Source organism: Podarcis muralis, chromosome 4 (assembly GCF_964188315.1).
Source record: "Podarcis muralis chromosome 4, rPodMur119.hap1.1, whole genome shotgun sequence".
In the NCBI taxonomy this organism is placed as follows: domain Eukaryota; kingdom Metazoa; phylum Chordata; class Lepidosauria; order Squamata; family Lacertidae; genus Podarcis; species Podarcis muralis.
The window spans coordinates 23,607,811-23,625,126 of NC_135658.1; the positions used below are offsets into that span (position 1 = coordinate 23,607,811).

Here is a 17,316-nt window from a genome sequence, read left to right on the forward strand (position 1 = left end):
TGACGTTGTTACAGAAATAAATTATAAAAAAGCCATGCGTACTGGTGAGAGTTTTCTTTTATGTGCTCTAATGCAAGGTTTCCCAAACTTGAGTATCCAGCTGTTTTTGGACTACAATTCCCATTATCCCTGACCACTGGTCCTGCTAGTTTGGGATGATGGTTGTAGTTCGGAAACAGCTGGAGTCTCAAGTTTGGGAAGTCCTGCTGTAACGTAGAAGAATGCATTTTGAGCCTAAGTATTATGCGTCTCTGTTTTTATAGCTCCCTCGGGCTTGCAGTGGCCCCTCGCGTACGATTTCTTCAGAAGTTGCAGAAGAAAACACCTGAGAATGAGCCTGAAAAAGAAAGACCATTGCAGCAAACAGATGAGCCCCAAAATGCCCCTTTTTCTGTAAGCAACGATGATGTAGAGAAATGCAGAGCACTCTTCAGCGAAACGGCCGTGTTGGGAGGAGATGAGGACATAGCACTCTCCAGCAAAGATAGCGAAACCGAGGACGACGCATCACAGACTCAGACCGAGACTGAAGAGGAGCCCATAGCGGTCAAGGGTTCGGAAGCTGAACGCCTGCAGTTCTTTGAAGAGGGCGATAGTGATGACGATGACGCTAAGGATCTCGATGTGCTGACGGTGAAACGGCGGAATGTCTTTGGCTTGGAACCAGGAGAAAAAGTAGCACCAGTAAGTTTCCCCCCCTTTCCTTAAAAGTTCGATTTTGTTGCTATTGTTGTTGATGTAACTCAGAGTTAGGCGGCATGGTGCCCTCCATACATCTGCCAACATTCCTGACTATTGACCGGGCTAATGGGAGTTGTAGGCCAGAACAGGGAAGTATCTCCCATGCCTGTTTTTGCATGTGTACAGGAAACCACAGATATAATTGGAAGGACCATTCGACAGGTTATTAGGGATGGAGGACAATTTAATTTGGTCTGCATTTGAAAGCAGATTGACCAAAATTGCGTTCACCGGACTAGTAGATACACAGCTGTCCTTCAGATTGCCCACATCTCTGGGTTTTGTGGTGCAAGCCCATCTTTTTTAAAAAGCATATAATATGGGCAAATGTATTTTCAAGTGCAAATTTCAGTGCATTTTCCCCCCTTTAAAGTTCCTTGAAACATCACTGAATGAACTTATAATTGGGAACATGCAAAGCAGACATTGCTCTGTCCATCTCTACAGATTACAAATCGAGAATGATGCTCATGGGCCTTCCCCCCCCCCCAACACATCCAGAAGTGCTTGTTTCCAAACACTTTTAGTTTCTTTGTTCAAAATGTTTTCTGTGGGCACTGACACATGAACTGTGTGTGTGTAAGACAACTCAGATTTTTCTCTGTGAAAAGCTGGATTTGGTGACCTATATAAATCATTCAGACTAGTAAGATTTGCATATATTTTCTCATTTTGATGACTTCATTCTGCATGTGCTAATCAGAGTAGCAAAGGCTACAGTATCACCTACTACTTTCAAGTCAAACTTCATTGCTTTAGTGGGCTAGAAACTTCCTTTTCCCTGCCCCACCTCAAAAAATATCAGGTTCCTCACAAAGTTATGGTTTAGGAACTCTGGGAGCATTCCATCCTGGAAGCACATTACCTAAGCACCTTCCTATCCAGGCCGTTGGCTAATATGGCTCTAAAAATAATTTCTCTAATCTCATGGCATCCAGCCAACCCAGCCCCTGAGCAGAAGCAAAACCTATTCACTGAGGCCTCCTAGGGAAACGCTGCTTGCATGTAATCCATATTATCCAGCATTTGGCTATGACAGTTCCCAGTGGCCAAGAGGAAGAGTTGTGAGGAAAATCATAAGAACAGCTTGTTGGATCACACTAGTGGTCACTCTAGTCCAGCATCCTGTTCTCACAGTGCGCTACATTGCAAAGCCTTTATTACTAACTACGCAAACAGAAAAGAAATAAACATGCTCTCTCTGTGAGAGCAGAGAGCAACTGAAAAACAAAGGAAGAGGAAACCAGTAACATCACATCCGTCTCCTGTCTTCTGTGAGACTTCCAACAGTCTGGAATCCCAGGAATGTAAACAGAGTCCTGTGACTCCAAGAGCACTGCACAGTGGCAACACACAGAAACTAACACCAAATACCTGTGGGGAGCCAGCAAGCAGGGCATGAATGTAGCAGTACTCTCCCCTAATTCTACTTCCGAAAATTGGTACTCATAAGCATACTGCCTCGGACAGTGGAAGTAGAACACAGCCATCATGGTTAGTAGCCATGGATAGAATTGCCCTCCATAAATTTGTTTAATCCTCTTTTAAAGCCATCCAAGTTGCGGACCATCAGTGCCTCCTGGGGTACCTTTTTTTCTTTTTTTACTCTTTCCAACAGCTCGATTATGTGGTATAACATCTCAAAATGTTATTTGTGTTAATATAAGTATTCATCATAGACTTTGTTTTTTCCAAGGCTTTGGCTTTCAGGAATTCTTCCAATAACCGGGTGGCATATTGCTTATTAAAGCACAGTGTTAAAGGTTTATATTCTCCTATTTCAGCACTCTCGTAGATATTTGGATCTTGGTATTGCTTTAAGAATGAAGAGATGATACAGCTTTTGTTTCATTAGAGAAAAATAGGCACTGTAGATTTGATGCATAAAAAGCGTACAACATAAGTTGTACTTTGTGCTTTCAACTTGCGATTCCTTTATTCTTCCCTTTTGAAAAGTTTTAATTGGCGATATGCATTGGTGAGAACATTGACCCGCTTTATTTTTCTTGAGGTAGATGAGTGCATGGAATCATCTTCGCTGAGAAAAAATAATTGTCTAAATGGGGAAAATACGTATTATGAAATACATAAAAGGCCAGAAAGGTTCAGCTCATGAGCTTGCACTGAAGGATTAAGGAAGAAACTCATTTTCTTTATGGCTTTTTACTATGGGAGAGTTTGGCTTAGCTTTTGGGTGCTTGCCTCCTATGAATGAGAGCATGGAATGAAGTAAGGTTCAGAATGGTACTGAAAATAAATAAATAAGTGCAACTTTAATAATGCAACAGGCTCAACACATGTCCCTGGAAATGTTTCAGTTACTTGAGTTCCAGAAAACCAGCATCTAATAAGCTCGAGAGAGTTTTTCAGTGGAAATCGCACAATAAATTGATATTTTTTGTGCACCTGGGGAACGCTTCATCTGAAACTTGCTGGACATTTTACCATAGTATCATTTTGTGGCTTGCCACTTTGGGGGGGGGGGAGGGCTTGTACTTGGTGTCTCCCACCCTCTTTTCCCTCTCCCTTTTTCATATGAATGACGTAGTCATCTGAACCTATGCCTATCTAAGGTAGGGGTGAGAAATTGAGAATACAGATATCGGGAGGAGCCTATTTACCTTATTGAACAGGGATGGGGAATCTTCATCTCAATCCTGTAGCCTACATTTGCCCCACCAGCCTTCCCTATTTGACCCGTGAGACTGTTTTCCCTAAACCATACCTGCCTCCCTTGCATCTGATATCATGTTGGGTATCACACTTGGTCACCATCTTCCCCTCATCCCCAGGGGTCAACTTTAACAGGTGGGTAGGACGCCTCACCTGTCAATCACCTGATCTCATTATACAGTGGTGCCTCGCAAGACGAAAATAATCCGTTCCGCGAGTCTCTTCGTCTAACGGTTTTTTCGTCTTGCGAAGCAACCCTATTAGCGGTTTAGCAGATTAGCGCTATTAGCGGTTTAGCGGCTTAGCGGCTATTAAAGGCTATTAGCGGCTTAGCGGCTTAGAAAAAGGGGGGGGGGGAGCGGAAAAAAATCGCAAGACTCGCAAGCTGTTTTCATCTTGCGAAGCAAGCCCATAGGGAAAATCGTCTTGTGAAGCAACTCAAAAACGGAAAACCCTTTCGTCTAGCGGGTTTTTCGTCTCGCGAGGCATTCATCTTGCGGGGCACCACTGTAATACCAGTTGATTGGCAAGTGAGCGGTTCCACCAGCTTGTCAAATCTGGCCAAGTAGTGGGAGGTAAAGATCTGGTCTGCTGGGTTAAAAACATTTCCCTCCTCCGAATTAAAACTTCAGAACAGGGAAACATAATGTGGTAAATATGTGGTATCTTCCTCAGTGATTTTTCACGAAATGTCTGGCCCATGAGGTAATTTTTACATTGCAGAGTGGAGTCAGGTGGAGAGCCTTGACACTTCTTTCAGAAGTAAGAGAAATTGCAGAGATAATGCTGCATGTCAAAACTAGCTTCTTCTATTTTTAGCCTTTAAGAAAAATCAGTTCCATTTGGCACATATTTTTCTTACATTGACATCTCATTTACTAAGTTGTCATGGAAGCAACAAGTTGCTTTATTTATTTTGTGGGTTTTTTAAAAGTCTGTGCTATCTTTCCCCACCAACAATCTGTTGGAATTGGTCTTGAAGTCAACACTATTGTGGGTTGCCATTGTTCTGATAGTCTGCTGAGAAAAGCAGAATTTTGTCTTTATATGGATTTGGAAAGTGCTTCTTTGTTTAAAAGGAGAGCTATTTCCTCTATTTCATGTTGGTTGTTATGTGTCAGGAAGTTCTACAGTTGGCCAGCTTACTTACAAAGAGCCCTTAAAAGTGTTCCAGTTCAATTTTAAGTAGTTGTGATAGTGTAATAGTTAATTTACATAATACTAAAAAGTAGAACCAACAAGTAAACAAAGAAACAAAATAAACTCCAAACCCCATATCATAGTTTTTCTGAAGGAAGCAAGAGGCAGCCAGAAGGAAAATTCCCCATCTTCCTTGCCTGCTCCAAGCTGGGCCCCCTAATCACCCCTAGTTTTCAGGCTGTGGATCTTTACAGCATTAGTTATGTCCGTTCTTCAAAATTTAGGTAATAATGACCCTAGGAATTGCTTACATCAGTTTCATTTCCCCTCATCTGAAAATATCGCCTTTTTTCTATAGTGGATTTATCTCAAGGACTTTGCCTTTAGATCGCAGTGCTGACTGACTTCATTTTCCTGTAATAAGGGAAATGTGATTACTTAAACTGCACTGTCCAAGTCTATCACAAATTGGAGTTTATAAAAGGTATGTGACTTTCTTAGAACTACTTGTCTGTGTTATTGAATGTTGAATTTATTTAAGTTGACAGCTAAGGTTAGAATGCATATGGAAAGAGACAGTTCAAATAAAATGAACTATTTTATTAGTCACAGAGCTTCAGCCAGTCCTTTAAATTTCTCTGAACTACTGTGTGCCCTTTCCCCTCTTTTTTTGCATTCCCTCTCTCCCTTTATTTGAAACTGCAAATGAAGACCAGAACTGTGGCTTTGTACTTGGCCTGTTAGAGTAGAGACAGACCTGTGACTGAAGGGAGAAGGGTCTGAAGTCTTGGGGGACAGGTTTAAAGCTGAGGTTGAATGCTGTAAGTGGGGGATCAGCTACTTCTGTCTTAAATGACATAGTAAGGCAGGAAAGATGGAAGTGAGAGCTGGACCATAAAGAAGGCTGATCGCCAAAGAATTGATGCTTTTGAATTATGGTGCTGGAGGAGACTCTTGAGAGTCCCATGGACTGCAAGAAGATCAAACCTATCCATTCTTAAGGAAATCAGCCCTGAGTGCTCACTGGAAGAACAGATTGTGAAGCTGAGGCTCCAATACTTTGGCCACCTCATGAGAAGAGAAGACTTCCTGGAAAAGACCCTGATGTTGGGAAAGATGGAGGGCACAAGGAGAAGGGGACGACTGAGGACGAGATGGTTGGACAGTGTTCTCGAAGCTACAAACATGAGTTTGACCAAACTGCGGGAGGCAGTGGAAGACAGGAGTGCCTGGCGTGCTCTGGTCCATGGGGTCATGAAGAGCCAGACACGACTCAACAACAACAACAACAAAGGCAGTAAAGTGGTTTGGATGTAACACCAACCCATAGTTTAGTGCAGGGGTCGGCAAAGTTTTTGTGGCTTGGGCCGGTTCACGGTCCTGCAGACGCTGCAGTGGGCTCCGGAGTGTGTGTGCACATGCATGTGCAAACACTATTTCCGGCACTTCTTCCGGCACAGAGGAGGCACGCACAGCTTCCCATTGGCTGCAGGAGCTTCCTGCAGCCATTGGGAAGCTGGCCAGCATCGCAGAAGGCGGTCCCTGCTCTGCTCCGCACCGGTTTAGCGCGGCACACGGGAGCCGAACAAGCGGGCTGCGGAGATCCCCTAGTGGGCGGCAGGCATCCATGGGCTGGTTAAATGACCCCCGTGGGCCACTTGTGGCCCATGGGCCTTAGGTTGCCGACCCCTGGTTTAGTGCGACAAGGATGAGTTGCAAGGAACTTTTAGTTTGTTCACTCTCCTCAGGGAAGAGGAGGAGTTCCAAAGCTTTTGCTTCCATTTTACATTAACTATAGGTTGCCTTGTTACCTGAATCCGACAAATTGTATTTAATCTTAATTATTTAAATGAACTATTTAAATCTTAACTGTTTAAATGAACAAACTACAAGCCATAGTTTTTAAGAAGCTGACAACAAACCACAGTTAAGATTAACATTACACCCCAACCTCAACTGTAGTTAATCTAAAACAGAAGCATAAGTTTCTGATTTCCTTGAGTTTAGGCTTGGCTCATCCTTGTAATGTTAATTCACGGTTTCCCATTTTGTGGAAACCGGGCTGATGTCTGTTGCTTGGACATCAACATGAACATCAGCTTGATGACTATACAGAATGATTGGTTGTTAATTGTGTCTGAGGTGGCATGGAGAGGTGTTGCTTTTGGGAAGGCCAATTCACACAATGTCAGTAATCACTGATTGAAATCGAAGTGATGAAAATACAGTTGTTGATGTTCAGTAGTTTGCTTGGAAATGCTGCTTGCTTATAACTTTCCATTGAATGATTCCTAATGGACCTATTCGTTTCCTCTTTTGAAAACTCTACAAGAACACACAAGTTCCATAAAAGTAGAATTTGTTATGTGGGCTTTGCAAAAAGGAGAACTTGTTCTTTTGAAAAGGTAGCTCTGCGGCTGTGCTGTTTTAATTAGAGGAATTCTTGCATTGCTGAAAATCTACAGAGTGTTTTTGTTGTTGTTGTCATGCTTTTTTATGCTAAATTGAAATTATAATGGAGTGTTTTATTTCCTAAAAAGTACAAATCACTCAAACAGTAAAATGTTAGCAAAAAGAATCTGTCTTGAATTTTTTATGGCCTGGTAGTTAGATGCAGTTACAGCTGAGCCATCAGGAGGGGTCTAAGGCTCCAGGCAGATATCCTCAGCTCTGTTTCAAGCTCTTGAGGGGATGGAGGAGCATGTGGCAGGATGTGGTAATTTCACATTGAAACTAGTGTTCCAAGACTAGTAAATTGAGGCGGTCGCCAGCTAGTAACAAAAGTAAGCTTTCAGAATGGTGGTGGTTGTATAGAACATAGTTTGCACCCAGAAGATTTATGGTCTGAAGCGAAAGCGCTGAGGGTTACTCATCTGAATAAGGTGGATAATCAAATAAAAAAGGAGTCATGCTCCCCTCTTTGATGTGGTTCCACCCCCCTACCCTTCCATGCGGGAATCCCTTGCAGACAACCATAGTGCCTAGAGACAGACAGTCAGGTTGTGTATCCATAGCAGTGACCAGGTCAGAAATGACTGCTAGGAAGAGCGCAGAGAGAAGAAACACCATGGTGCCTCTGCACCAGCGAAATCAGATGCCTTCATCTGCCCCAGCTGCAACAAAACATGTCTCTCCCATATCGGCCTCTACAGCCACAGCATGCGCTGTAATTCTCACATCGGCGTGACTTTACTCCCAATGGCCATTCCATTGTCTCTCGAGACAGACGGATGCCGGCAATACTTCCCTGAGTTCATTTTTTGGGAGGTCGTATGTGTAGGTGCTGTGGGTTAAACCACAGAGCCTAGGACTTGCTGATCAGAAGGTCGGCGGTTCGAATCCCCACGACGGGGTGAGCTCCCGTTGCTCGGTCCCTGCTCCTGCCCACCTACCAGTTCGAAAGCACGTCAAAGTGCAAGTAGATAAATAGGTACCGCTCGGGTGGGAAGGTAAACGGTGTTTCCGTGCGCTGCTCTGGTTCACCAGAAGCAGCTTAGTCCTGCTGGCCACATGACCCGGAAGCTGTATGCCAGCTCCCTCGGCCAATAAAGCGAGATGAGCACCGCAACCCCAGAGTCGGTCACGACTGGACCTAATGGTCAGGGGTCCCTTTACCTTTACTATGTGTAGGAACCTGGCCCATCTCGCCCAGCATCCTGTTCTCACAGTGCTCAATCAGAGCCTTTCACAGACTCCATTATAGAGAATAGAAGTCGCCCTAAAGAATCATGGTGACAGCATTATAACAACTTGACCCTGGTTCTTCAGTAACCCACTTTTTCTCGGTGAAATGCATTTGTCACACCTTTAGAGCATTTAATAGAATTTAGGTTTTGGTAGTTTCTTGGACATGTTCGGAAAGTCTCAGGAGGAGAATAACTAATGAACGGACGTACTTTCAAAGCCACGTAAAGTCCCCCCCCCCACACTTTGGTTCGTCCTGATGCCATTTTGACATACCATGCAAGTGGCAGCAAGCCCTTTCAGAGTTCTGCTACTTGCATTGTACATAGAAACTGCCAGAACCAAACACGCACCCTCCTTGACCAGCATCGCAGCAACCTTGGACACAGCAGCACCCACACAGCTGATGCTAAGTGTAAGTGGGATCTACGTTTCTGAATAAGTGGTAAACCTTAGGATTTGTCCTCACTTGTGGAGGACCTTAATGCTATTTATATAAGAGTCTATGGGTAGAAGTATAACAGTGGTGGTGGATTTTTAAAATGGCAAGGGAAATTACTAGGAAGAAGTAATGATAGGAATACAAAGCCTCACGGCCTTTTAAATATGCAGTGAGTGGGGCAAAGGATGCAACAACAGTATGTAGGAGGAATACGTAGGACTCGAGCAAGAGGAGCAACTAATTGAAATGTTGAATGGGGAAAATGTGATGAAGACAGCCCTACCAATTAAATAAAGCTTTAAAAAACTTACGAAACACGTATTTCCTTGACAGACTTTCTATAACTCTATTAAATATGGGAAAGAGAGAGTAGGAGTTGGTGATGTATTTTGATGGAATAATGAAAAGAGAGAAATTGTTGGCTTAAATATTGGGCATACAATCTAACAAGGCAAGTGATTTTTGTTTTTCAAAGCAGGCAGAATCTCAGCCTGCCACATCGGCGTGTAGCTTTTAAACCTCAGGTTGTACACAGCAATCTGTTGGCATCCATCTGTGTTAAGAGGCAGTGGAAGAGAGTGCCTTCAGGGGTGAAGTCAAACTGTTGGAGAGTTCCAGCGCCTGCTGTGGCTGCAGAGACCAATACGGGAGAGACATGTTTTATTGCAGCTGGAGCAGATGAAAGTGTCCGATTTCGCTGGTGCAGGTGCATCATATTGTTTCTTTTCTCTGCGCTCCTCCTGGCAGTCATTTCTCCTCTGGTCATTGCTGTGGATACACAGCAAACAACCTGACTTTCTCCAGGCACTGTGGTCATCTGCAAGGCAGAGTTAATGTTGCCAGCCTTCAGGTCATGTTTGCAGACATCGTTATAACACAGAGTTGGTCTGCCAACAGGCCTGGTGCCCGGAGCCAGCTTCCTCTAAAGCTTGGGGATCCTGCCATCTTCCATTCTATGTACAGTCATACCTCGGGTTGAATATTCTTCATGTTGAGCGCGTTCGAGTTGCGCTCCACGGCAACCCGGAAGCAACGGAGCATGTTACTTTCAGGTTTCGCCGCTCGCGAATGTGCAGACGCTCAAAATGACCTCACGCGCATGCGCAGAAGTGGCGAAAAGTGACGCGTGCATGCGCAGACGTGCCATCGCTAGTTATGTTTGCTTCTGGATGCAAATGGGGCTCTGGAACGGATCCCGTTCGTATCCAGAGGTACCACTGTACATGGCTAAGCCAGCCTAGACATCATTGAGGAGGAAGTGTGAACATGCTGGGAAGGTGGCTTTGGAAGAGCACATATTTGTTTGAGACCCTGTCCTGCCTCGTGGTGCCTCAAATCTTCCTGACACAGTGGAGATGGAAGTCATTGAGGATTCGCTTCTGGCGGGCGTAAGTTGCCCAAGACTCATTTCCACAAAGCAGCATTCTCAACTCACAAGCCTGACAGGCCTTCATCTTGGTATTGGTCATCAGCACCACATTCTACCATACTGTTCTGATTGCTATCTTCTGCGATGTTTCTACTGCATTAGAAGCACTGAAGTGAACTCTCTGGGGTGCAAGCCTGGGCAGTGAGCCCAGATGACAAGGCACCCCCCCCCCCCGTTTCGGCCTTGTTGATGTAATCCGAAGGAAAGCAAAACAGAACATTTGGCACACAATTGTCTGCAGGAGTTGTCGGAAGGAGGTGAACAAGGCACCATCCAACCGCCTCATGGACTCCACTCCAGATTTAATAATAATTTTTATCAGTTTTCAATTGCAATCCAATAATATCCTCATTATAACAATACCAATTTATAATACAATTATTAATACCAATCGTTCAAATACCGAATTATATAATTTAGATAAAGTTGGCCCCCCACGTGCTAGATTTGATGGATTGATTATTTGCTTTATTTTTGTGTTCCAAAAACTTATTAATTTCCATTACATTCCAGTCATAATAATAATCCCTTATACAACAACTGCAATATTAATAGCTTCTATTCGTGTTGACACATTAAATGATTTATAAAGCTACAACTGAGAAACTCAAACTATATCCTTGTTCTTCCTGTGTGTGGCAATTATTCTGTCCATGGTGTTTACAGTGGTACCTCAGGTTACAGACGCTTCTGGTTACAGACTCCGCTAACCCAGAAATAGTACCTCGGGTTAAGAACTTTGCTACAAGATGAGAACAGAAATCGCGCAGCAGCGGCGCAGCAGCAGCGGGAGGCCCCATTAGCTAAAGTGGTGCTTCAGGTTAAGAACAGTTTCAGGTTAAGAACGGACCTCCGGAATGAATTAAGTTCCTAACCCAAGGTACCACTGTATTCCTGTACTTGTAAGATATTATGTCTTTCTTTCCCCCAGTTGTTGCTGTTATCCAGCATGCCTTGGGCCGAGCTGATATCCTATTGTTGTTTCAGAAATTTCTCCATCGCTCCATCCTGTGCTTTGTTGTTTTGCAACTTTAACAACAGCTGCAAAAGTCACTCTGTCCCAATATCCTCTCCAGATTTATGTAGTGTTTACTCCTTGACCTTTTATTCTCCCGAAGATGTCCTGCAAGGCAGTGGATAGAGATTATTCCTCAGGATTTACTCCCAAAGCCTTTCCTACAAATGCATATAGCTGCAAGACAGTGGAGGTTTAAGGTCAGAGTTTTCCTTCTCCTAGGTGGACCACTACTTTTCCAGGTTAATGAGCCCCGTCTACAGGGAAATGAATTCCCTCTACTTCAAGAAAAATCCTCCTTAGAATGCATCTCCATCTTTCAAACCATCAGTGTTGGTCCCCCCCCCCCTTTCATTTTTGATCTGATATTTTAGGCATTCCTGCTTCATCTTTCTCAAGAAAGGGAGCTTGTTAAAGCTGGCTGCTTTGAACCATGCTACCTGCAAAAAGTTTGTAGAAATAGATGGATGGATTGGTAGATAGTTTAGAGGTTTATTTTTCTCTCTCCTCCATGCTGTTAGATGCTTGGTTGGCCAGCAGTGTTAATTGATCTTACAATCAGCCTAGCATTTCTTGCTTCTTATGATGTGGAAAGAATAATTCATATTTAATTTAAATTTTTTTTGATATCTTTTATCAAAGTATTTCTCAAGCTGTGTAGTGTCCTTTGTAGAGAGGTTCAGTTCCTACTGGGGAGCAGATACTTGCTGTCAGATTAGATAAAGCTTTTAAGAATGTTATCTGCAAGCTGATGGAAAAAGATTATTTCAGGTAATAATTCATCAGGTGTTTTTGTATGTGAGAGAGAGACTGAAAGAGAGTGGTACATCTAGACATCGTTAAAAACATAAGAATGTGACTTCTTAATGACTGAGGTTTTGAAAAATAGTTCAAAATTACAGGCAACTCTGTGTTTGCAAGTTGGTTGTATTCTGGGTCATCATTCATCAGCAGTCGTGCATAAGCCCATTCTGCCCCTGCCCCATTCCTCTGCCTTCTGTGGCCCAAAGCAGCTCACACATTGACGGTGGTCTGCAAAATGGTTGTTCCCTGTATGACAGGTTGCATCCAATGTTTGCAGATGAACATGGCTAACTTAGGTACAATGATTTCAGTGGATCTAACTCTGAGTAGAACTTAGTTGGAAAAATCATTGTATCTTGTAGATGGAATAATAATTAGCTCGGAATAACCTGTTTATGACCACAGTTGGGATTTAAGGAATAAGTATGTATAAATTGCCTTACTGCATTTAATGAAGGCCCATCTAGTCAGGCATTAATCTTCCGCCGTTGGTCCGTCATTTGCTTCCAGAAGCTTAAAGCAAGTCACGATATGGGATCCCAGTGGCATGGGATCCCATTCTGTTATTTATTCTTCTCTTAACACTTTGCAAACGTGTCCAAGATACTACAAAAAACTGTATTCCCTCAAAGGCCTTAAGGTGTGATACTTCCATTTCATTAAATCCATATACTGTAGTGAAATCAGCTACCATCGTTGTTCAAAGAGGCCAAGTATAGAGATGTGGGTTGGGACATCAAACTCAGAAGAACAACTCTTGTTGTTCAATTAGTTTGTATTTTTGATACTGTTTTGACATGAATTTGGCTTTAACTTGTTTTGAGAGAAAGAAACGTTCATTCTCATATTTTATATTAATTGAGTTGCTTTTGGTTAAATTGCTTTCTGTTAGCAGATTTGGACTTCACTTGCAAAGGAAAAGCAGGATATTAGCAATGAATGAAATGAGATATATAGACTTGATTTAGGTTGCTCACAAGTAGTATATACCATCTGCTTAGTCGTTTAGTCACGTCCGACTCTTTGTGACCCTATGGACCAGAGCACACCAGGCACTCCTGCCTTCCACTGCCTCCTGCAGTTTGGTCAAACTCATGCTGGTAGCTTCGAAAACACTGTCCAACCATCTCTTCCTCTGTCGTCCCCTTCTCCTTGTGCCCTCCATCTTTCCCAGCATCAGGGTCTTTTCCAGGGAGTCTTCTGTTCTCATGAGGTGGCCAAAGTATTGGAGCCTCAGCTTCACAATCTGTTCTTCCAGTGAGCACTCAGGGCTGATTTCCTTCAGAATGGAGAGGTTTGATCTTCTTGCAGTCCATGGGACTCTTAAGAGTCTCCTTAAGTACCATAATTCAATCTGCTAGGTTGTTTCAAATGTATTACTATTGTCTAATATTTAGATGGTCGTGTAAGGAACAAATGAGGATCCCCCCCCCCACTTTGGGGACCTAGGTTTTAATATGTGTTCTTGTTCTCACTTTTAATGTGGCATTGCAGCCGAATCGTGCTAATGTCTCAGTAAATTACTGTAGCGAGTGCATCACACCATAACACAAGAGGACAATTAATGTGCTACTTTTTAATTGCTTAGTGATGATTAATGGGACGCCTATATATTGTACTTGGCTTGTTCCGTAGTTGGGGGCAATTACAATTCTGCTTACTCCTGCCTCCGGAAACCCACTAGCTCATAATCCAGTGTCACATCTCCCACCAGGCTAAAATTGGGCAGCTGTTTAAGCCTTCCTTCATAAGGAAGATAGCCTATCCCCTCTATCAGAGGGGAGAGCACCAGGAGTTCTGGGTAATGGGACTAGGGATTCGACTGGCCAAGGGGGAAGCCACATACTGTGGCACACATGGGGTTGCTACTGAAAATGTCACCCCCATGTCCCTTCCTTCCTTTGTGGGCCATTCATTGTGCCCCGTATTTCCTGGTGGAGTGAGAAAATACACACAACAGTAACTGAAACCTATATGTTACGTGGGGGAAGAGGGGGGCTGGTTTCCGCAGCAGTTCCACGCCCGCTGCAACATGTTCCTTTATTCCAAAATTGATTTAACTATTTGTGTGCAGATAGCGGCGTTTCTGCTGTAAAAGATATTTCCTTCCGCTGCAATTTGTTCTTCCCCAATGTCTTTGAGAACGTCGCTGAGTCAGTACGCCTTTGAAAACTTCAGCTTGTTTATTAAGCTGATTTAAAAACAGATCTGCTTTAACCTTGCAAATATACTTGCCGAAATGTCCTTCTTGGTTACGTATCGTTTTTAATAAGCTCAGCCACAGCAGCAAGGGATAAATAGGTATGATGGAAATAAACTGTGCTCTGTTCTTAGACATCTTCCTTGCTCACCCTTAGTGATTTTGGGGGGCGAAAAAAGTAGAAGTGTGGTTGACCTTGCGTGCCTGCAATTCACACAGAAATTATAATTTCTGACCTAGACCAAAGCACGCTAAAAGCATTTTTTCCTGCAAAACTGGCTTCGTAAAATGACAAATGGGGCACTCAGTATTTTCATCCGACACTCACAACTGGGCCTTTTATCTGATTGTAATCTCCCCTGATTTTTCGGTTCTGGTAGTCAAGCTACCCTTGCATCAGTTTCTGATTCCTGGATGACACCCCCCCCCCCCAGTGATATTTGTGAGTGAAGCAGATGCATTATTGCATTCCAGTGCCGCACCGGTTTTTAGATTGGTGTATCATTGAGAGAGAGAGAATGCTCATCCTTTTCTTTGGAATAAAGATACATCGAGTCTCTTACTGTAGCCTTTAACTGTTCCCTTCATTACTAGTTTTATTTAAAATATATAACCGGCTGAACCTAGTCCCACTAGGCTTCTGAATTAGTTTACAACAAATGCCTTAGGGTCGCATCCAGCGTTGTCATTCTACTTGTGCAACAGACTTCTGCTTGCACAATGGAGGTTTCCCCTTCTTTTCTTCTGCAGCTCACCCATGCCTTCTCAAAATCTGTTCAAGAGGGTTGGAGAACCCTCAGGAACATTTTTTTTGGGGGGGGTACATGTAGGAAGTGGACGCGGGTGGCGCTGTGGGTTAAACCACGGAGCCTAGGACTTGCCGATCGGAAGGTCGGCGGTTCGAATCCCTGTGATGGGGTGAGCTCCCGCTGTTCGGTCCCAGCTCCTGTCAACCTAGCAGTTCGAAAGCACCGTAAAAGTGCAAGTAGATAAATAGGGACCGCTACCCGGCGGGAAGGTAAACATCGTTTCCGTGTGCTCGCCAGAAGCGGCTTAGCCACACTGGCCACGTGACCCGGAAGCTGTCTGCGGACAAGTGCCGGCTCCCGGCCTATAGAGCGAGATGAGCGCGCAACCCCAGAGTCGGTCACGACTGGACCTGATGGTCAGGGGTACCTTTACCTTTACCTTACATGTAGGAAGAGGAAGGGGAAGTCCCATGGCACAATTGGAACAGAACTCATGCAGCATTGGATACTGCCCAAAGTTTTTGAGTGCATTGCTGCCCTACCCCCAAATCATTTTTCCCCCATTTCATTTTCATTTAACTTTTAATTTGTATACCGCCTTTTTACATTACTGTACACAAGGTGGTTTGCAAGCTGAAGAAACAACATTTACAACAACACACCCTTTAAAACAGTCTGATCCAATACAAAAAGTCAAAAACATAACTTTATAATAAACAACTTATATCAGATACAGTAATATTTGATACTCCATTAGAACATAATAGCACACAATAAAATAAAAATATCAGCATATAATAATTAAACAGAAATTCACTCTTTACAGTCACAATAAATAAGTACTAACTATAATCAATAAAAATAACGGCAAGTCACAATGCATAAACTGTACCACAGTATACACAAAACCGTGTAAAAGGAGCAAATTGAGAAACAAGGACACACAACTTATAAAATTTATTTTAAAAGTCATTAGACAATATCTATGCAGGAAAAGTGTATGCATTATTATATCATAAGCGTTTATTTTGCAGTAAATACAGAGATTGGGTTGCCTGAGAGGATGACAAAATAAACTCAGCGTAGGAAGAAGCTTGCGTATGAAAGAGTCTATTTTGCTTCCCCAATTGCAAATTGAAGTAACCTATATGCGGAGTCAAGTGAGGGGCAGCTAATAAGAATTTCTTGATGCCATTTTTATAAAGTGCTTTTTAAAAAACACTTCCATATTTACAGTTCCCCTTGACCCTTGTCTTTCACCCTTGGGCTTCATTTTCTTAAAGCATGAGCCATGAATGTCAGTTACATTTAAGATTTCACACATCATATAACTAGGAACTTTGTGGAAATGCCCTCATCAGAAGACACAGCTATTTAAAACTGTGAAGTCGAAAATTGGGTTTAGCTCTACACTTTTAAGCCACTCTGTTGCTTGGAGTAGCATTCATCAAGCTAATATTGGAGCAAAACAATTTGGCAAATGTCTCCAGCATAACAGTGGCAGGAAAATTAGGGGATACCTCCAATTGCCCTTTTGCAGATGCGTTGGGCCTGGAAGAAATCTTACTGCAAGGGCTTGGAGTTTTCTCTTCCACACCCCGTCAGTCAGTGGTGTGTTCCTACTTTTGCGGTTAGAAACATAATATTTGCCACAAACATCAAGTTCCAGCTCCCTGGTTAGTGGAATTGGGAAGTGTTACAGGGGCACCAGTTTTTAGTTTAATATAATTTATGTTGAAAACAAGAAGCTGAAATCTGTCTTGATACTTGGAGTAGAATCTGGCTCTTCCACATAGCAAGCACATTATTGTTTGTTTGTTTTGCAGGTTAGTCATACCTAAAAAATATTAAATACATAAGTTTTTGTTTGTAAAACATTGCTCGCCCCTTTACTTCGACTTCACTTAACCACAGCTCTATTCTTGACTTGCAGTGAGAGTTCACACAGGATAATTTAAGGGTCAGCTGTCTAATGCAGCCCAAGTTGTGGTTACGTTATTAGGCAGCCTCGGGTAAATTCTGTCGCTTTGAGCTTTTGTAGGGCAGCTATTTAAATTTTACAGAACATTGCCACTTTGACACTTGGCCATGGAGAAAATGTAAATTGAGCTGCGCTCTTGGGAAACGAGCAGTTCTGAAACTCGCTCTTGAACGAAGGCATCCTTCCTTAATAAGAGAACCCTTTTCCAAGTATTCTCATTTTTTGTATGTAAAGGTTCCTAATCAAACTAAAAAAAATGGCTTGCAATTGTTAAATAAATACCGTATTTTTCGCTCTATAAGACGCACCAGACCACAAGACGCACCTAGTTTTTGGAGGAGGAAAACAAGAAAAAAAATATTCTGAATCTCAGAAGCCAGAACAGCAAGAGGGATCGCTAGACAGTGAAAGCAGCAATCCCTCTTGCTGTTCTGGCTTCTGGGATAGCTGCACAGCCT

The 17,316-nt window shown here is 43.0% G+C and overlaps 1 protein-coding gene across 1 annotated transcript in view; it reads left to right on the forward strand.

The window, feature by feature from the left end:
• The window catches only part of DDX10 (DEAD-box helicase 10), a 171,635-nt gene that overhangs the window by 51,432 nt on the left and 102,887 nt on the right, over positions 1 to 17,316 (forward strand). Inside the window, exon 13 of the mRNA XM_028726235.2 lies at positions 264 to 684. Coding sequence (XP_028582068.2) covers positions 264 to 684 — 421 coding nt within the window. The remainder of the gene's footprint in view (positions 1 to 263; positions 685 to 17,316) is intronic.